The following is a 19,989-nucleotide window of genomic DNA, read 5'->3' on the forward strand; positions in this document are numbered from 1 at the left end:
TGTATGCGTGCGTCCTTAATAGTTGTATAAATAAGGTTTTAAAATTGTGAGCGAGAGTAGGGCCTATTTCTTGTCAATGCTCTTACAAATTTTGGGTTTGGACGTTGTCTCACTTTAGTTGAGCACTGTCACTAATACGCCGGGAGTCAGGAAGCAGGTGCAGAAGGTGAGTTTAATAATAAAGAATGCAGAGAAACAAAACATGAGATGCGTACAGAACGTGAATGGAAACAATGCTGCCTGATGACTTAGGCCCAAATCTCCGTCATTTGTATGAAGAAAGGAGATATTGTGGGAGCAGACAAGGCACCCGGATCTGCTCCCCCTATATCTCAGCTGGTGCTCTCATGCATGCATGCATTCCGTGTTGCTTGCCTCGAAGCGAGCATAAAAGGCGATAAAATAATAAAGAATGCATAGAAACAAAACATGAGATGCGTACAGAACGTGAATGGAAACAATGCTGCCTGATGACTTAGGCTACAGAGTGCTAAATAAAGGGAGAGAAATAAAGGTGATAATGAGGTCCAGGTGTGCGTAATGATGGGGAGCAGGTGTGCGTAATGATGGGGAGCAGGTGTGCGTAATGATGGGGAGCAGGTGTGCGTAATGCTGGGGAGCAGGCGTGACAAGCACCTTCTACTCCTCTCTAAACTTCAGCTGTGCATGTGCCTGCTGGTGTGTCTCCCAGGGTGTTGTGACGGGAACCCGGCGGATGACCTGAAGCTGCCCAACGGTACGGTTGTGAGGGAGGTGGCAGACCTGGGTCTGTTCCTGCAGGCCTGGAGGGTCCACACCTCAGAGGACACGGAACACACACGACGCATCGGAGACAACTGTACCACTGGAGACTGCTCTACCTGTCTCTCCATGCTCAGACAGAGACCCTTCACTCCTTGCCACAGCAAGGTGTCTCCAGAACAGTTCTGTGATGTGATGTGGGCAGGCGACCTCCACTATAAGGCCCACCAGTGTGACTTCCTGGCAGCCTACGTAGCTGTCTGCTACACTTACCAAGTCTGCATCAACTGGAGACGACACAACTTCTGCCGTAAGGACCTCGTATACACACACATACACACCAATACACAGACACATCAGGTTTGCATTAGCTGGTGATGAGACAAGTGTGTGTTATTGTGGTGTGTGTGTGTGTGTGCATGCATCTACGTGTGTGTGCGCATGCGTCTGCGTGTGTGTGCATGTGCATGTGTAGCATTGAGGTGTCCCCCAGGTAGGGAGTACCAGGCGTGTGTGTCGACCTGTACCACCCGGACCTGTCAGAACAGAGAGTTCTATGAGGAGACCACCTGCTCCCACATCCGAGAGGAGTGTGTGTGTCGCTCTGGAACCATCCTGCACCGTGCAGACTCCTCTTACTGCGTCACAGAGGAGCAGTGTGGTGAGTATGTCAGCTCTGTGTCAGCTCTATGTCAGTTACATGTCAGCTCTAGGATGTCAATGCTGTGAGCAGGTGCTCTGTATGACTGTGTAGTTCAGGTTCTGTTGTTTAGTGTGTACTGTTAACGTGTGTGTCTGTGTCTATGTGTGTAGTGTGTACTGATAACGAGGGGTCTCCGCGGGCCCCTGGGGAGGTGTGGAACGGGTCATTGCATAGCTGCTGTCTGTTCCGCTGCCTGGAGAACGGTTCTGTGGTAGCAGTAGAACCTGACTGTAGCATTAGTCCCACTCTGCTGTGTGAGAGGGAGGGAGAGTACGTACTGGATGTACTGGAGGAGGGGGCTTGCTGCCCCAAGCAGATTTGTGGTGAGCACACACACACACACATATATATGCATGGTTAGACACCGACATGAACACACCTACTCTTTCTCTTTCTCGTTCTCCCTCAGAATGTAATCTGACCATCTGTGAGAGTGAGGCTCCGCCCTGTGAGAATGGGAACCAGCTGGTGATTGGTTATAGTGCCCTGTCCTGCTGCCCAGAGTACCGTTGTGGTAGGTACTGAACCAAAACATAATATATTTAATCATTTGATGGTATTGTTAGGTGTGTTTTAATAACTGAGTCCTGTGATTGGTGTGTTCCAGAGTGCGACCCCCATGCCTGTCTCCCCCTCACCGCCCCTGATTGTAGAGAAGATCAGTTCCTAGTGGAGGTTCGTGAGGACAACTCCTGCTGTTACACCTTCCTGTGTGGTAAGGTCAAACCTTATACTTCTTAATTGGTCTACCGTCTCTATCCAACATTACTGTAGCTGGACTTGGGGTACAAGTTGTAAAGGAAATGTTAACACAGTCAGTGGTATGTTTGTGTTCTCTCTGCAGTGTGTGAGTCGTGTATCGAGCCCGCGCCGTCCTGTTCTTATGGAGAGATACTGGCTGTGGATCTGAACACCACCCACAGCTGCTGCCCTCAATACCACTGTGGTAACACACGCAAACATTATACTCTACACAAGCTGTACACACTATACACACACAGTGTTGATGTTTAGCGCAATGTCCTCCTGTGTGCAGTGTGTGACGTGAACCTGTGTCCTGAGTCGACTCTGAGCTGTTCTCCTGGTCTGTCTCTGATCCAAACAACCCTACCTGGACACTGCTGCCCCGACCGTCACTGTGGTACACACACACACACACTTTTGCACTCCCAAGAGTTGCGCACACACACACCAACATTCCCAGAACTGTTTATTTGAAAAAATCTTGTAGTCCAAACAGAGAACACTGTTCTAGGCCTCCAGTTGTGTAGTAAACCCAGTCTTTTTCTCCTCCTCTCAGAGTGCCAGTGTGAGGACAGCCCAGTCTGTCAGGTGGTGAGTCAGTCAGCTTCAGCATTGTGTGTGTGTGTGTGTGTGTGTGTGTGTGTGTGTGTGGTCATAGTAACGGCTCTGGTCTCTCAGGGGGAGGTACAGGTGGAGGTCGCAGACAGCAGAAGCACCTGTGGCTGCCCCCTCTACACCTGCAGTAAGTCCATACACACAGACACACACACCCACACACACTATGCACAGACACACACACCCACACACACTATGCACAGACACACACACACACACACACACACTATGCACAGACACACACACACACACACACACACTATGCACAGACACACACACACACACACAAACACTATGCACAGACACACACACACACACACACTATGCACAGACACACTGCTAGGCTACCTAACTCCTGAGCCCTGACCTGTGTGTGTAGAGAAGGCAGAGGTGTGTGTGTTCCAGGGAGTCACGGTGCTGGGTCCGGGGCAGAGCCTGATTCAGTACTATGAAGGAGAGCTGTGTTACACCGTACACTGTCTGACACATCGTGATACACACACTGGATACTACGCCATGGACGTGTCCGCTGTCAACTGCTCTCAGAAGTGTGGCCAGGTATGTGTTTCTCTCTCTCTCTCTCACACACACACACACCACAAACCTCCATCCTGATCAGAGCTAGGTAAATTCTTCTGGAATTTCTGTGTCCACCCACCCCTCCCACTCACTCTCTCTCTTAGCACCAGCTGTACGTAGCATCTTCAGATCCTCAGGTGTGCTGTGGCTCCTGTAAGAATGTCTCCTGTTCTTTCAACAATGACAACGGAACCACTGAGCTCTTCACTGTGAGAACACACACATCATTATACTGCCAAATAGACACACACTCTACCTAACGCACAAACACTTTATGTGTAGACGGGGAAATCCTGGATGGCTAACTTTTAGTGTGTGTGTGTGTGTGTGTGTGTGTACAGGCAGGGAGCTCCTGGGTGGATAACTGTACGCGGTATGATTGTGTGGAGACGACAGTGGGAACTGTGATGCTGGCCTCAGGGGTGGTCTGCCCCCCCTTCAACGACACAGAGTGCACTCAGGTACTCATTCACTCACTCACTCACTCACTGACATTCACACACAATTATGTCTGTCTGTAACCTTTCTTCAATCATTGCAGAATGGGGGCGTGGTCCAGAGCTATGTGGACGGCTGCTGCAGGACGTGTGAGTGACCAATCACATTCGCTTCTCATACGCTTTCGGCTGTCAATCACAGGGGTGGGCAGGGCGTTGCCTGGCAGTGGTTGGGCTTATTGGCTGACTGGTTTGGGGGGGGTGCGGCCTGTTGCAGCCTTGGACAGAGTAAAAGCTTGTGGTTGGCTGGCAACAACGAGCATGAATCACTACACTACCCAGCAGCCTCTGCTCTAGGGATGGTCCTAGATCTGCCTGATGGTCCTGATACACGTCGTGATAATATTAAAGGAGGATTTTACTGTTTTACTATTTTCTTTAGTGGGGAAATTGTCATACCTCACAGTTTTCTGGAGAACAAAAGCATGCAGACAGCGGTCCTACCATTCCCGTTGTTTTAGACTCTATGATGTTAATGATACACTGTAGCTAACCTGACTCCATACTGTACTTTCTAGGTGTCCAGAAAATGAAGGCAGTTTGTATTTTGTGTGAACTGTCCCATTAAACACACTAATTTCACATGTAAAGGTGAAGACAACAGACCCAGTCTGCTCTCCCAGTAATAACAGCAGCTCTGCCTCCTTGCCCGCTTGCCTGCTTGACCAGTTTGGCCAATGGGAATGCTACGTTTGTTACAGTTTGGCCAATGGTGATGCTTGGTGTTTAGAGTTTGTCCAGTGAGAATGAGCCTTGGTGCATCAGTGTGTAGTGATTCTGAGTGTTTGGCCGTCTGGCTGTCTTCCCCAGTCTCAGAGAACACTGTCTGGCTCCCATGGCTGTGCATGCCACTGCGCTGATTACTCTGTGTGTGTGAAAATGTGTTCTAAACCAACGTTAACCTGTGTGTTTTCCTAACGTTCTCCTGACATTGCTGTTCCTGCCGCTGCTCCCAGGTTCTGGAGTCGGTGTTTTACCGTTTACCGTTAACCCCGTAACCCCCACTGGTAGTACTAACTGTGACAAAGGTACCACGACCTCTCACCTTTCATCTTTAACCTCTCACATCTCACCCCATAACCCCAACTGGTAGTAGTAACTGTGACACAGGTACCACGATCTCGCACCTATCACAGTGAGTGTGTTCTAGTCCTAACCCTACCACTCCATACATATAAACTACAGGTCAAGGTTCACCTAACATTCCTCATAGCAAAATCCTATTCCAATGGTTCAATATGTTATTGCTGTGCTGAATCTTCTAGGCCAGCGGTTACTGTACCACCAACTAAATTTTGCTCTGCATGGAGTGCCCCTGAATTACCCCCTCATGTGTATTTTACCAGTAGGCCTATGGCCGCATGAGTCTTCTCAAGTAGCCCTTGTTGATAAGCCAAGTACCCCCAGGGTTCCTAGTACCCCTGGTTGATAAGCCAAGTACCCCCAGGGTTCCTAGTACCCCTGGTTGATAGGCCAAGTACCACCAGGGTTCCTAGTACCCCTGGTTGATAGGCCAAGTACCCCTAGGGTTCCTAGTACCACTGGTTGATAGGCCAAGTACCCCCAGGGTTCCTAATACCCCTGGTTGGAAACCACTGCTCTATGTGAGTTAGAATCATTCCTGTTCCTTCAAGCATAAAGCGAGTAGAGCTGGACTCCCAAGCTGGACTCCCAAGCTATCTTTCAACATTCCACCAACCAGCCCCAACCCCCTGTTGCTTAACCTGATTGGCCAGTGGCCAATGGGTGCTGGGTCTTTGGCGTGAGAACTGCTCCCCCCGGTCAGCTGACTGTCGATCAAACTGAGCCCCCGCTGCTAGGCAACAAAGAGCCCAGCTCAATAGACCTTTGACTGTGTGAGTGACAGGAATCTATGGCTGAGGATGAAAGCTGTGTGTGTGTGTGTGTGTGCATGCGTGTGCATCTCAGCGTTTCCTCTGTGTGCGTGTGTGTTTAGGTAAGGAGGACGGCAAGACTTGTAAGCGTGTGGCAATCCGAACCACCATCAGAAAAGACGACTGCAGGAGCAACGCACCGGTGAGAGAGAGAGTGTCAATAAGACAGTTTTAAAAAGTTAACACTGATAGAGAATAAAATCTCCCCCTCTCTCTCCCCCTTTCTCTCTTTTCTCTCTCTCAGGTGACAGTGTTTTCATGTGATGGGAAGTGTCCGTCTGCCACCATCTTTAACTTCAACATCAACAGCCACGCCCGCTTCTGCAAGTGCTGCAGGGAGAGTGGACTACAAACCCGCTCCGTCACCCTGTACTGCTCACACAACGCTACCCTGGTGGTCTACAGCTTCCAGGAGCCTGTCGACTGCTCCTGCCAATGGAACTAAAGAGAGAGCGAAGCTAGTCAGTGTGAGCTCCAGTATGGCGTTCAATAGGAGGGATGGAAGATGGAACAGAGGTTAGAGGTCAGAGGTCAGAGTAGACAGGTCAAGCGTCCAGGTAGGCGAGTTCTTTAGTCTTCCTTCAGTGTGTTGTGGAGGGCTGTATGCTGACCTGTTATAGTGACCCTGTCGTTACAGATATGTAGTGGTCAGATGTGCAGGGCTGTAACCTGTTCCTGCTGTACTATGATAACACTAGTCCTATCTGTACTGCTGTAGCCTGCTCCTCCTCGTGTGTAACACTAGCTAGTCCTCTCAGACTTTATCACGTTTAGATCAGTTGGTCTGAGCTGACAAGACCACTGCTGCTTTAGTATGGATCTAGTGCTCTCTTGATGACTGACATGTTTTATATGCCAATCAAATTTATCTTACAAAATAGTTATTTTTTTTACAAGTGTAAAGCTTTTATCCAAAAATATTTGTATTTAACTCAATCAATTATTTAGTAAGGTGATAATCCACCTGAGCATCTGATGGTAGATGATCTGTATTTCAAGAGAACGCTGTATTTGTTGTGTTGTTTAATGTGAAGCATTGTGCCAGTAATCAGTATGTGCTGATGCCATCAGATAGACTAGAGTCTCTAGTCATGCAGAACCTCTCAGAATAAAACAATAAAACATTTAACAATGACTAACTGATTGGTGGGTGTTTTGTTGCGTGAATGAAAAACTCATCATCCTCCTCCACACACACGCTCCCCTGCTGACACAGCTTGTTCAGTGCTGACGTGTGTTTGTGTTGCTCTATCCTGGTGGTGTGTAATAATGGTGCGTGTGGGAGTCTAACAATCTGTATATATAATTACCATGTAAATACACAGTGTTAATGACACTTCATCCAAGGTAAAACACCAGTGACCTCCAGAAGGAAGATATGAACTATTGGAGAGGCATGAATCCACATTGATTAGTCATTGATTGATTAGTGATTGATCAGTGAATGATACTTATTTCTCACATTCAACCACTCGCTATTCACACACAGCATTGATCTGCTGTGTGGAACACAGTGGACTTGGTTAGCATATCACTGCATCACTACAGAGAGTGGAGTATAAATCTGCAAATAGGCTGAGGTGTATGGAGTGTTACCTATCTAGTGAACTTTAAGTTCTTTACTTTCACCCTGTCTTTCTCTCTCCTTCCCACTCCTCCTCTCTCCCTCCTCTCCCTCTCTTTCTCTCCCTCTCTCTTCATGAGTTCCTTAAGCCTAGTTGTCATAGTAACCTGCTCTTATCCCAACAAAGAGGAAGGGTGGCAGGGGCAGAACAAATTGTTGTTAGCGACACACACACAAACTGATTGAATGGGACTGTGCACGCCTCCACACAGGCTCTGCTTCAAAGAAAGTTGCTGAGGGGCGCTAAATTCAAAGTTGTGTTGCATCACTGGGAAGGACTACTCTGGTGTAGTTCAGCTGTGATACACTCCTCTTATACAGAGCTCTGACAACCTCAGACCTTACTGGAACCTCTGGTCGTGTAGTTTCTTCGCTCTTTGGTACATAGATGGGATATACAAACATCCATGAGTTTCTGATTCCAAAGCAACATTGATATTGGGTGTATGTTGTGGTACCATCTATAGATGATTGTGAATGCCATTCCTCTTGTGTGCTGATGAGATTACCAGGCTTCCCCATGGATGGAACCGTGCATATGTGGCTGCTGGCAGGGTTCATCCAGGTAAGACAGTTACACACACACACACAACTACACACGCAGTTTCTAGCTATACCTTTTAGGTGAAACAGTTATGATTTATCACAACACTCTTCTTTTAACCGTCTGTGCTAAAGTTTCAAAAATGATGTATAGAATTTCTTAGGTTGAAAAGTCTCTCTCGCTCTCTTTCCAGGTGGTCAGTCTCTTGTGTGTGCAGTGGTCAGATCCTGCGGTCATGGTTGTTGAGGTTGTGTTTGGCCACTTCCCCACCAGTCAGGATCCAGACTGGTACACCGTCTCCTACCAGATTGCACACAACCTCACGGTCAGAACGTAATCCACCACACAACCATAACACTAGCTCCATACAACCAGCACCCAGCCTCACGATCATACCGCACAGCCACCGGACAACCACAACCATATCGCAACCACTTAACCACTCTCTGTCCCACCCCTACAGGTGTGGCTGGATCCGATTGGCCGCTCTGAGTGTTCTCCTGACTGCAGGCTGTTTCTGCAATTGGCTAAGGAGCCAGGAGGAAGTGACATCACGCTGAACGCTATAAAAAACAATACCACACTGAAGACTAAGACCTTTCATATCGGTAAGCCTTACCCTGACCCCTGACCTATACAGGGATTGACCTATACAGGGATGTCCTGTTATGAAACAGAAGTTAAAAGATGATGGATTAAATTGAAACAGGTTGGTGTGTGTGTGTGTGTGTGTGTGTGTGTGTGTGTGTGTGTGTGTGTGTGTGTGTGTGTGTGTGTGTGTGTGTGTGTGTGTGTGTGTGTGTGTGTGTGTGTGTGTGCGTGCATTTGTGTATGTTTGTTTGTGCGTGCACCACTGTGTAGCTCCTGTCCCCCTCTCCCGTCTCCGTGTCGAGGTGACCACCACCAGCACTCTCCTGACCTGCAACCTACAGAACAGACAGAGCTTCACTGCTCTCAGTCTACACAACATGCACATCGAACACACACACACTGAATACACACACACTGAACAGACACACTCTGACCACACACACACCTCTTCGTACGTAGTGAGAGGTCTGCAGCCTGGAGCACACTACAGCATCACAGCAGAGTTGACCACACCTCTCACACACCTCAACATCAGCCTCACCCAGAGACTACACACCACCATCGAGACAGGTACAACACACACACACACACACACACACACACACATAATTAACATTGACCGCTGTATGTCTAAGTTGACTGTGAGTTGACCACTGTCTCTCCTCAGCCCAGTGTCCTATTGGTTGGCTGGCGAGTGGAAGGAGCTGCCACAGTGTGAGTAGGCGGAGCCTGTCGTGGGGCGATGCCCAGCAAACCTGTATAGGCATGGCTTCAGGAGGACACCTGGTGGATGTTAAAACAGAGAGAGACCTCCTCCTCCTCTCCTCTCACCTGACTACACACAACAACCTACTACTGCTCTGGACCGCTCTCAACGACAGACTGGTAACACACACACACACACATATATGCATGTGAGTGAGATAAATGGCTGTGTTAGCATGAATGGTGTTTGCTTTCTAAACAGTCAGACACATTAGCTTCCTCCTTTCAGAGGAGTGTGTTAGTCTGTGATTTAAAACTGATGACTGGGACATTCCCAGCCTGTGTCTGACAAAAAAAACACAACATTTTTTGTTGTTGTTTGTCTTCACAGGATGAGGGGCTGCCCCGCTGGTCTGATGGCTCCTCCTACAACCTGACGAGTGCTATGACATCATCATCACTGCCAGCCAATCAGACAGACTGTTTTGCTCTACAGAGGAACACTACTGGACGAGGCTACTTCCTGACTTCGTTCTTTTGCCACATTCCTTTACCTTATATCTGTCACTGGGAAAGTATGCATTAATACATTCAATACCAGAGTCAATAAACACCCTAGTAACACTTTACCCCTGTCCGACACCCACTAACCCTGTCTCTCTCTCTCTCTCTCTCTCTCTCTCTCTCTCTCTCTCTCTCTCTCTTTCTCTCTCTCTCTCTCTCAGTCCCTCTCCTCCCTCCTTTATTCAACTTTCACCTGGTGGAGGTAACAGAGAGAGATGCAGAGCTTCACTGGAGTGACCTCACATTCGTAAACTCCTCTCACCCTGCCCCCCAGCTCTATGTCCAATACCAAGAAGAGGAGGAAAAGGAGGAAAAACATGGGGAAGAGAAGGAGAGGAGGACTGCAGGTCGAGTCCCAGTGTCTCTATTCTCCAGAGGGCTGAAAGTGCCAGGCCTGTACCCAGGCAAGGTCTACTCTCTGTCCCTCAGAGCCTCCCACCTTACTGGGGCCGCATGGAGCCTGGGGAGCACGCAGACTTGTCACACACGGCCCCTTCCCCCTCGAAACATCACCATTAGCAATGTGACAGCCAGTCAGATCACAGTAAGCTGGACAGCCCCAGACTCCCAGCATGCTGTGCGGTGGAACTTTCTGGTTCGCTGGGAGGGTGTATCCTCAGGCCTGGAGACGAGAATGGTTGTGGCTAGTAGCGCCAGGTCCGCTGTGATTGCAGGACTGGAGGGGTTCAGGAAGTACAAGGTCAGAGTTGACTCCGTCACAGAACACGGTGTGGAGAGCTGTGGAGGGGAGGAACTGACCCTATACACTGGTATGAAAGTCTGTGTTTGTGTACACACTTCGGGTGTACTTGTTTTTTAAAGCATAATGTTGAATGAGTGTGTGCGCGTGTGCGTGTGCGTGTGTGTGTGTGTGTGTGTGTGTGTGTGTGTGTGTGTGTGTGTGTGTGTGTGTGTGTTGGTAGCGGTGAGCCCCCCAGGTGGTGTGGTTGTGTCTAGCAGAGGGGAGAATCTGACAGCGTGCTGGTCCGCCCCGTCAGGTGAAAGCCCTGATGGGTACTATGTTAGGCTACGCCCCGTCAGCCAGGCCCGCCCCATGGAACTGTGGGTAAATGAGTCCAGGTGTGTGTTCCTGGCAATATTCAGTCCAGGGCAGAACTACGAGGTGGGTGTGGCTTCAGTGAGAGGAGAGAACATGAGCCAAGAGATCAACACCACATACAGAACAGGTAGGCCCACAGAGACGTGTGTCTTCAAGTTGAAGTTTCAACAAATGTTGGTGTTGCTCCATCATACTGTGTGTATCTCTTTCTCATTGTGTGTGTGTGTGTTCCTGTCTTTGTGTAGAGCCTGGGCCCGTGCAGGCAGCCGTCCCTCTCTCGGTAGGAAGCAGTTTTGTGGTTCTGTATGTCCAGAGACCAGTACTGGGTGTGTGTGATGGAGTGAGGGTGTGTGTGTGTAAGGGAGTGTGTGAGGGTGTGTGTGTGTGTAAGGGTGTGTGCGATTGGTGGCCATTCCCCCCAGGTAAGCACACAGTAACAATTGGCAGCCTGACTCCAGGGGAGGAGTACCATTTCAGTGTCTACAGCACCAGCCGTCACAGGACCGGACCAGCATACCAAACACACACACTCAGGACAAGTGAGTACACACAAACATCTCCTCAGATGATTTTGTGGGTGATGAAGTGTGTGTGTACGTACAGTTGAAGTCGGAAGTTTACATACACCTCAGCCAAATACATTTAAACTCAGTTTTTCACAATTCCTGACATTTAATCCTAGTAAAAATGCCCTGTCTTAGGTCAGTTAGGATCACCACTTTATTTTAAGAATGTGAAATATCAGAATAATAGTAGAGAATGATTTATTTCACCTTTTATTTATTTCATGACATTCCCAGTGGGTCAGAAGTTTACATACACTCAATTAGTATTTGGTAGCATTGCCTTTAAATTGTTTAACTTGGGTCAAATGTTTTGGGTAGCCTTACACAAGCTTCCCACAATAAGTTAGGTGAATTTTGGCCCATTCCTCCTGACAGAGCTGGTGTAACTGAGTCAGGTTTGTAGGCCTCCTTGCTCGCACACACTTTTTCAGTTCTGCCCACAAATTTTCTATAGGATTAAGGTCAGGGCTTTGTGATGGCCACTCCAATACCTTGTCTTTGTTGTCCTTAAGCCATTTTGCTACAACTTTGGAAGTATGCTTGGGGTCAATGTCCATTTGGAAGACCCATTTGCAACTAAGCTTTAACATCCAGACTGATGTCTTGAGATGTTGCTTCAATATATCCACATACCTTTCCTCCCTTATGATACCATCTATTTTGTGAAGTGCACCAGTCCCTGCTGCAGCAAAACACCCCCACAACATGATGCTGCCACCCCCGTGGCTTGCAAGCTTCCCCCTTTTACCTCCAAACATAACAATGGTCATTATGGCCAAATAGTTATATTTTTGTTTCATCAGACATCAGACCAGAGGACATTTCTCCAAAAAGTACGATCTTTGTCCCCATGTGCAGTTGCAAACCTTAGTCTGGCTTTTTTATGGTGGTTTTGGAGCAGTGGCTTCTTCCTTGCTGAGCGGCCTTTCAGGTTATGTCGATATAGGACTTTTACTGTGGATATAGATACTTTTGTAACTGTTTCCTCCAGCATCTTCACAAGGTCCTTTGCTGTTGTTCTGGGATTGATTTGCACTTTTCGAACTCCTCTCCAGGAGAAAGAACGAGTCTCTTTCCTGAGCGGTATGACAGCTGCTTGGTCCCATGGTGTTTATAATTGCGTACTATTGTTTGTACAAATGAACGTGGTACCTTCAGGCATTTGGAAATTGCTCCCAAGGATAAACCAGACTTTTTCTGAGGTCTTGGCTGATTTCTTTTGATTTTCCCATGAAGCAAAGAGGCACTGAGTTTGAAGGTAGGCCTTGAACTACATCCACAGGTACACCTCCAATTGGCTGAAACTATGTCAATTAGCCTATCATGACATCATTTTCTGGAATTTTTCAAGCTGTTTAAAGGCACAGTCAACTTAGTGTATGTAAACTTCTGACCCACTGGAATTGTGATACAGTGAGTTATAAGTGAAATAATCTGTCTGTAAACAATTGTTGGAAAAATGACTTGTGTCATGCACAAAGTAGATGTCCTAACCGACTTGCCAAAACTATAGTTTGTTAAAAAGAGATTTGTGGAGTGGTTGAAAAATGAGTTTTAATGACTCCAACCTAAGTGTATGTAAACTTCTGACTTCAACTGTATGTGTAGGCCTGGCATCTCCCAGTACTGTGAGAGAGGGCTCAGTAACAGAGTCGTCAGTAGAGATGCTGTGGGATCCAGCCTCTGGACACGGACACAACTATGAAGTCATCTGTCTCAACTGTCACCACACACTCATGGTACGGCAGCAGGGTGTGTGTGCATGTATGTGGTCAAGTGTCTACAGTATATAATGGGTTTATGTGGTGGAGTGTCTATAGAATGGGTTTATGTGGTGGAGTGTCTATAGAATGGGTTTATGTAGTGGAGTGTTTATAGAATGGGTTTATGTGGTGGAGTGTCTATAGAATGGGTTTCTGTGGTGGAGTGTCTATAGAATGGGTTTCTGTGGTGGAGTGTCTATAGAATGGGTTTATGTGGTGGAGTGTCTATAGAATGGGTTTCTGTGGTGGAGTGTCTATAGAATGGGTTTATGTGGTGGAGTGTTTATAGAATGGGTTTATGTGGTGGAGTGTCTATAGAATGGGTTTATGTGGTGGAGTGTTTATAGAATGGGTTTATGTGGTGGAGTGTCTATAGAATGGGTTGATGTGGTGGAGTGTTTATAGAATGGGTTTATGTGGTGGAGTGTCTATAGAATGGGTTTATGTGGTGGAGTGTCTATAGAATGGGTTTATGTGGTGGAGTGTCTATAGAATGGGTTTATGTGGTGGAGTGTCTATAGAATGGGTTTATGTGGTGGAGTGTCTATAGAATGGGTTTATGTGGTGGAGTGTCTATAGAATGGGTTTATGTGGTGGAGTGTCTATAGAATGGGTTCATGTGGTGGAGTGTCTATAGAATGGGTTTCTGTGGTGGAGTGTCTATAGAATGGGTTTATGTGGTGGAGTGTTTATAGAATGGGTTTATGTGGTGGAGTGTCTATAGAATGGGTTGATGTGGTGGAGTGTTTATAGAATGGGTTTATGTGGTGGAGTGTCTATAGAATGGGTTCATGTGGTGGAGTGTTTATAGAATGGGTTTATGTGGTGGAGTGTCTATAGAATGGGTTTATGTGGTAGAGTGTCTATAGAATGGGTTTCTGTGGTGGAGTGTTTATAGAATGGGTTTATGTGGTGGAGTGTCTATAGAATGGGTTCATGTGGTGGAGTGTCTATAGAATGGGTTTATGTGGTGGAGTGTCTATAGAATGGGTTTATGTGGTGGAGTGTCTATATAATGGGTTTATGTGGTGGAGTGTCTATAGAATGGGTTCATGTGGTGGAGTGTTTATAGAATGGGTTTATGTGGTGGAGTGTCTATAGAATGGGTTTATGTGGTAGAGTGTCTATAGAATGGGTTTCTGTGGTGGAGTGTTTATAGAATGGGTTTATGTGGTGGAGTGTCTATAGAATGGGTTCATGTGGTGGAGTGTCTATAGAATGGGTTTATGTGGTGGAGTGTCTATAGAATGGGTTTATGTGGTGGAGTGTCTATATAATGGGTTTATGTGGTGGAGTGTTTATAGAATGGGTTTATGTGGTGGAGTGTCTATAGAGTGGTTTTATGTGGTCGAGTGTCTATATAATGGGTTAATGTGGTGGAGTGTCTATAGAATGGGTTTCTGTGGTGGAGTGTTTATAGAATGGGTTTATGTGGTGGAGTGTCTATAGAGTGGTTTTATGTGGTCGAGTGTCTATATAATGGTTTATGTGGTGGAGTGTCTATATAATGGGTTTACAGTAGAGTCGTGGCCAAAAGTTTTGGGAATGACACAAATATTAATTTTCACCAAGTCTGCTGCCTCAGTTTGTATGATGGCAATTTGAATATACTCCAGAATGTTATGAAGAGTGATCAGATGAATTGCAAAGTCCCTCTTTGCCATGCAAATGAATTGAATCCCCCAAAAACATTTCCACTGCATTTCAGCCCTGCCACAAAAGGACCAGCTGACATCATGTCAGGGATTCTCTCGTTAGCACAGGTGTGAGTGTTGATAAGGACAAGGCTGGAGATCACTCTGTCATGCTGATTGAGTTCGAATAACAGAATGGAAGCTTCAAAAGGAGGGTGGTGCTTGGAATCATTGTTCTTCCTCTGTCAACCATGGTTACCTGCAAGGAAACACGTGCCGTCGTCATTACTTTACACAAAAAGGGCTTCACAGGCAAGGATATTGCTGCCAGTAAGATTGCACCTAAATCAACCAATTATCGGATCATCATGAACTTCAAGGAGAGCGGTTCAATTGTTGTGAAGAAGGCTTCAGGGCGCCCAAGAAAGTCCAGCAAGCGCCAGGACCGTCTCCTAAAGTTGATTCAGCTGCGGGATCGGGGCACCACCAGTAGAGAGCTTGCTCAGGAATGGCAGCAGGCAGGTGTGAGTGCATCTGCACGCACAATGAGGCAAAGACTTTTGGAAGATGGCCTGGTGTCAAGAAGGGCAGCAAAGAAGCCATTTCTCTCCAGGAAAAACATCAGGGACAGACTGATATTATGCAAAATGTACAGGGATTGGACTGCTGAGGACTGGGGTAAAGTTATTTCCTCTGATGAATCTCTTTCCGATTGTTTGGGGCATCCGGAAAAAAGCTTGTCCGGAGAAGACAAGGTGAGCGCTACCATCAGTCCTGTGTCATGCCAACAGTAAAGCATCCTGAGACCATTCATGTGTGGGGTTGCTTCTTAGCCAAGGGAGTGAGCTTACTCACAATTTTGCCTAAGAACACAGCCATGAATAAAGAATGGTACCAACACATCCTCCGAGAGCAACTTCTCCCAACCATTCAGGAACAGTTTGGTGACGAGCAATGCCTTTTCCAGCATGATGGAGCACCTTGTCATAAGGCAAAGTGATAACTAAGTTGCTCGGGTAACAAAACATCAATATTTTGCGTCCATGGCCATGAAACTCCCCAGACCCTAATCCCATTGAGAACTTGTGGTCAATCTTCAAGAGGCGGGTGGACAAACAAAAACCCAAAAATTCTGACAAACTCCAAGCATTGATTATGCAAGAATGGGCTGCCATCAGTCAGGATGTGGCCCAGAAGTTAATTGACAGCATGCCAGGGGGATTGCAGAGGTCTTGAAAAAGAAGGGTCAACACTGCAAATATTGACTCTTTGCATCAACTTCATGTAATTGTCAATAATAGCCTTTGACACTTATGAAATGCTTGTAATTATACTTCAGTATTCCATAGTAACATCTGACAAAAATATCTAAAGACACTGAAGCAGAAAACTTTGTGGAAATTAATATTTGTGTCATTCTCAAAACCTTTGGCCACAACTGTATATGTGTGTTAGGTCCAGAAGGTGTGTGTTCCGAGGGCAGTGTTCTCTGGGTTGCTACCAGGCAGGCTGTACCACTTCTCTCTGAGGACGGAGAAAGAGTCCTTCACAGACAGCCCCCCTGTCACACTCAGCATCACTACAGGTACGCACACACACACACACACACACACACTTACACACACACACCCCCGGTCTCTCTGGTTCTTATTAATCAGCATTTGTGTGTGTGTGTTAGCTCCCAGTCCAGTGATGGTATCAGTCCTCAGTAGGACCACATCGTCTGTGACAGTTGGCTGGACCCAGGCCAGGGACGTTGTCAAAGGCTTCATCCTGTCAATCATAAACCAAACATCCAATCAGCAGCTGAACCTCTCAGTCCAGGAGCCATGGTGAGTCCTAGCCCCCTGGCACAATGTGTCCTTATTGGCTGGTCCAGCTTCCACTTGTTGTTGGGTAACACTGGCTGTGTGTGTGTGTGCGCGCATGTTTGTGCATGTTTGTGTGTAGGTCTTACAGGTTTGAGGACCTTTCCCCAGGAAGCTATTACACAGTATATGTTATCAGCAGCAATGGAGAGAGGAGGAGTACACCGGCTTCTGTAGACTTCAACACCAGTGAGTTATGGACAGACACACATACACATATTTGGCTGGCAGCAGTAGTGACCCATCTTGGGAGGTTCCAGTAGGAAATGAGGTGTTCAGAGTTTATCCCCAGTATATGTTCCAGGTTAATGTCAAGGTCAAGAAAAAATGTAATTTATTAATGTATTTTCACACACACATACATGCAAACACACACATATTCACACACACCTGCACTGTACACACAGCTCCACAACACATCACACACACTACTTATTACACACACACACACACACACACACACACACACACACACACACACAGCAAACCCAGAACAATTAATTCCGATGGTGGAGAGCAGTGAAGTGAATGTTGAATGAATGATATGACAACAGATGTCCTGACTGGTGTTTCCCTCTAGTCCCAGGAGCCCCACGGGAAGTGCTGCTGGTCGAAGAGGATGTGACCTCATCAGTGTTTGTGAGCTGGGGAGCCCCAGCAGGGGGCGTGGAGGGGTACAAGGTAGGACACCATCCTATCCTCTTCCTTAACCTCTTTCTTCTCCTCGCCTCTCTCCTTCTCCTATCTACTCTGCTCCTCCTTTTCTTTTCTTCTCCTCTTTTCTCAGCTGTCTCAGTTTACCCATAAATATTAATCCCTTTGCGCACAGTTACACACACATATGCGTGCACACCCACACACGCACGCACGCACGCACACACACACACATACAGAATTAGTTCTTTATAAGAGGAAGCAGGACGGGGGGTCAAGTAAAACTCACCTGCAGACTTTCAGAGAACACACTCTGGTTGCCTAGCGACTGTCGTCAGCACAGAGCAGCTCTGGTTACCTGCACTTTAAAGATGTATGACCCCCCCAGAGCCAACGCCAGGGAGAATGACCAAGCACTATACAGGCACGCATGCACGCACGCATGCACGCACACACACAAACACACACACTCACGCACATACTTACTGCTGGAAGTTTGTGACTTAGTGCGAAAGCAAATTCATCAGGGACCCCCTCATTTTGTCATAGGACAGAGAGATTTTTTTTGTTGGTGCAGCTTTAAAGCTAATAATCTGCATTACACAAATGTTTCCATGAGGCAGAAAGAAAAGTTTGCAGTTTTAAAGGGGCAATCAGCAGTTTCTACATACATTTTTGTACTTATAATTTTATGATATGTAGCCATTGATTCTTGAAGAATACAATTTATAAATGCCTCATGAATTGTGCCCAAAAATAAGCTTGTTTAACTTCAATGTTTGTAAACAAAGCACATATAAACAAACACTGTATAGCCTCAAAACTTGGTTAAAACTATAATTTTGATATCAAGGATGGTCAGTCTTACGTCCATATCTCTGTCTATGAATTTGAGAGTGATTACATTTCTCCAGCCCCATCCCTCAGCTTTTTAAAGAAACAGTAGTGGGTAAATTGCTTTGTTATTGTTTCAACTGCTGATTTGCCATTCAACCCTTGTGCTTTGCTGAAAAATATTTACGTTAATAGTGGTATGGTTCAGATTGACCCCTTACAGTTTAAACACACTCAAGACAGTTGAAGAATTAAGAAAAAACTGCCAAAACGTTATTTTGTTTTGTCAGACCATTCAGAAAGAAGAAATACAAGAACATTTGATTTCAAAAACTCTATATTTAAGAATTCTTTGTTAAACGTATTTCCTTTCTCAAAAACAGGCACTTTCTGTTTGGAGCTCATTTTTGAGTCTGTGTCAGAGATCTGCTGCTCTCACACTGAGAAGGAGAAGTTTGGGAAAGTCGTTTACACCCAAACATAATTATAAAAATGCAACCAGAACCAGTCAAAACAAAACACATCAAAAACACTTGTTTATTTTGGACCTGTGGAAATATCTCCGGGTCAAAATGACCCACAACATCATGTTTGTATACAAAATCTACACAGAGATTCCACAACACATCAGTGTGTCCACATTTTGAAGTTAGGTTCCTGACCCTAAATTTGGAAAAGTCCTTTAATTTCATGGAGAGTTTAACTAGTATTTTAGACAACTCAAAGTGGGAATGGGTCAAATTGACCCGCAACATAATAGGAGGGTTAAAGCTTAAATTACAGTGCATTTATGTATTAAAAAATAAGTTGAGCCTCCTGAGTGGCGCAGTGGTCTAAGGCACTGCATCGCAGTGCTAGCTGTGCCACTAGAGATTCTGGGTTTGAGTCCAGGCTCTGTCGCAGCCGGCCGTGACCAGGAGGCCAATGGGGCGGCGCACAATTGGCCCAGCGTCGTCCGGGTTAGGGAGGGTTTGGCCGGCAGGGATATCCTTGTCTCATCGCACAAATGCGTCTTTTGTAAATTATGTGTGAGTTGGAGTGTGCCTCTGGCTATCCATTAAACAAGAAAATGGTGCTGCTGCTTTGCTTAATAGAAGGAATTTTAAATGAGTTATACTTTTACTTTATATTTAGAACCAAATACTTTTAGACTTTTATTCAAGTAGTATTTTACTGGGTGACTTTTACTTTTACTTGAGTAACTTTCTATTAAGGTATCTATACTTTTACTCAAGTATGACAATTGGGTATCCAGTGATCCTCCTTGAGATTTTTCTACAACTTGATTGGAGTCCACCTGTGGTAAAGTCAATTGATTAGACATGATTTGGAAAGGCACCTGTCTATATAAGATCCCACAGTTGACAGTGCATGTCAGAGCAAAAACTAAGCCATGTGGTCGAAGGAATTGTCTGTAGAGCTCCGAGACAGGATTGTGTCAAGGCACACATTTGGGGATGAGTAACAAAAAAGTATTGCAGCATTGAAGGTCCAAGAACACAGTGGCCTCAGTCAATCTTAAATGGAAGAAGTTTGGAACCACCAAGACTCGGCCAAACTGAGAAGGGCCTTGGTCAGGGAGGTGACCAAGTACAGATGGTCACTCTGACAGAGCTCCAGAGTTCCTCTGTGGAGATGGGAGAACCTTCCAGAAGGACAAGCATCTCTGCAGCACTCCACCAATCAGGCCTTTATGGTTGCCAGATAGCTGAGACGGAAGCCACTCCTCAGTAAAAGGCACATGAAAGCCTGCTTGGAATTTGCCAAAGGGCACCTAAAAAGGACTCTCAGACCATGAGAAACAAGAT

At 46.4% G+C, this 19,989-nt stretch overlaps 2 protein-coding genes across 5 annotated transcripts in view; both read left to right on the forward strand.

Annotated features, from left to right (window-relative positions):
- The window catches only part of otogl (otogelin-like), a 66,925-nt gene extending 60,016 nt beyond the window's left edge, over nucleotides 1-6,909 (forward strand). Inside the window, exons 40-54 of the mRNA XM_036934224.1 lie at nucleotides 692-1,051; nucleotides 1,217-1,402; nucleotides 1,555-1,767; nucleotides 1,854-1,958; nucleotides 2,052-2,159; nucleotides 2,289-2,390; nucleotides 2,481-2,585; nucleotides 2,745-2,779; nucleotides 2,867-2,930; nucleotides 3,183-3,361; nucleotides 3,487-3,591; nucleotides 3,724-3,843; nucleotides 3,924-3,969; nucleotides 5,837-5,916; nucleotides 6,019-6,909. Of these exons, the coding sequence (XP_036790119.1) occupies nucleotides 692-1,051; nucleotides 1,217-1,402; nucleotides 1,555-1,767; nucleotides 1,854-1,958; nucleotides 2,052-2,159; nucleotides 2,289-2,390; nucleotides 2,481-2,585; nucleotides 2,745-2,779; nucleotides 2,867-2,930; nucleotides 3,183-3,361; nucleotides 3,487-3,591; nucleotides 3,724-3,843; nucleotides 3,924-3,969; nucleotides 5,837-5,916; nucleotides 6,019-6,219 (2,009 nt within the window). The 3' untranslated portion in view covers nucleotides 6,220-6,909. The remainder of the gene's footprint in view (nucleotides 1-691; nucleotides 1,052-1,216; nucleotides 1,403-1,554; nucleotides 1,768-1,853; nucleotides 1,959-2,051; nucleotides 2,160-2,288; nucleotides 2,391-2,480; nucleotides 2,586-2,744; nucleotides 2,780-2,866; nucleotides 2,931-3,182; nucleotides 3,362-3,486; nucleotides 3,592-3,723; nucleotides 3,844-3,923; nucleotides 3,970-5,836; nucleotides 5,917-6,018) is intronic.
- Nucleotides 6,910-7,672: 763 nt separating this feature from the next.
- ptprq (protein tyrosine phosphatase receptor type Q) overlaps nucleotides 7,673-19,989 on the forward strand; it is a 44,041-nt gene continuing 31,724 nt past the window's right edge. For all 4 annotated transcript variants that reach the window (XM_036955622.1, XM_036955624.1, XM_036955623.1 and 1 more), the window contains exons 1-14: nucleotides 7,673-7,963; nucleotides 8,136-8,267; nucleotides 8,406-8,550; nucleotides 8,804-9,103; nucleotides 9,201-9,418; nucleotides 9,630-9,813; nucleotides 9,964-10,572; nucleotides 10,726-10,989; nucleotides 11,108-11,401; nucleotides 13,037-13,167; nucleotides 16,281-16,410; nucleotides 16,504-16,657; nucleotides 16,776-16,882; nucleotides 17,274-17,374. In XM_036955622.1, coding sequence (XP_036811517.1) covers nucleotides 7,898-7,963; nucleotides 8,136-8,267; nucleotides 8,406-8,550; nucleotides 8,804-9,103; nucleotides 9,201-9,418; nucleotides 9,630-9,813; nucleotides 9,964-10,572; nucleotides 10,726-10,989; nucleotides 11,108-11,401; nucleotides 13,037-13,167; nucleotides 16,281-16,410; nucleotides 16,504-16,657; nucleotides 16,776-16,882; nucleotides 17,274-17,374 — 2,835 coding nt within the window. In that variant the 5' untranslated portion in view covers nucleotides 7,673-7,897. The remainder of the gene's footprint in view (nucleotides 7,964-8,135; nucleotides 8,268-8,405; nucleotides 8,551-8,803; nucleotides 9,104-9,200; nucleotides 9,419-9,629; nucleotides 9,814-9,963; nucleotides 10,573-10,725; nucleotides 10,990-11,107; nucleotides 11,402-13,036; nucleotides 13,168-16,280; nucleotides 16,411-16,503; nucleotides 16,658-16,775; nucleotides 16,883-17,273; nucleotides 17,375-19,989) is intronic.

Source organism: Oncorhynchus mykiss, chromosome 2 (assembly GCF_013265735.2).
Source record: "Oncorhynchus mykiss isolate Arlee chromosome 2, USDA_OmykA_1.1, whole genome shotgun sequence".
Lineage (NCBI taxonomy): Eukaryota > Metazoa > Chordata > Actinopteri > Salmoniformes > Salmonidae > Oncorhynchus > Oncorhynchus mykiss.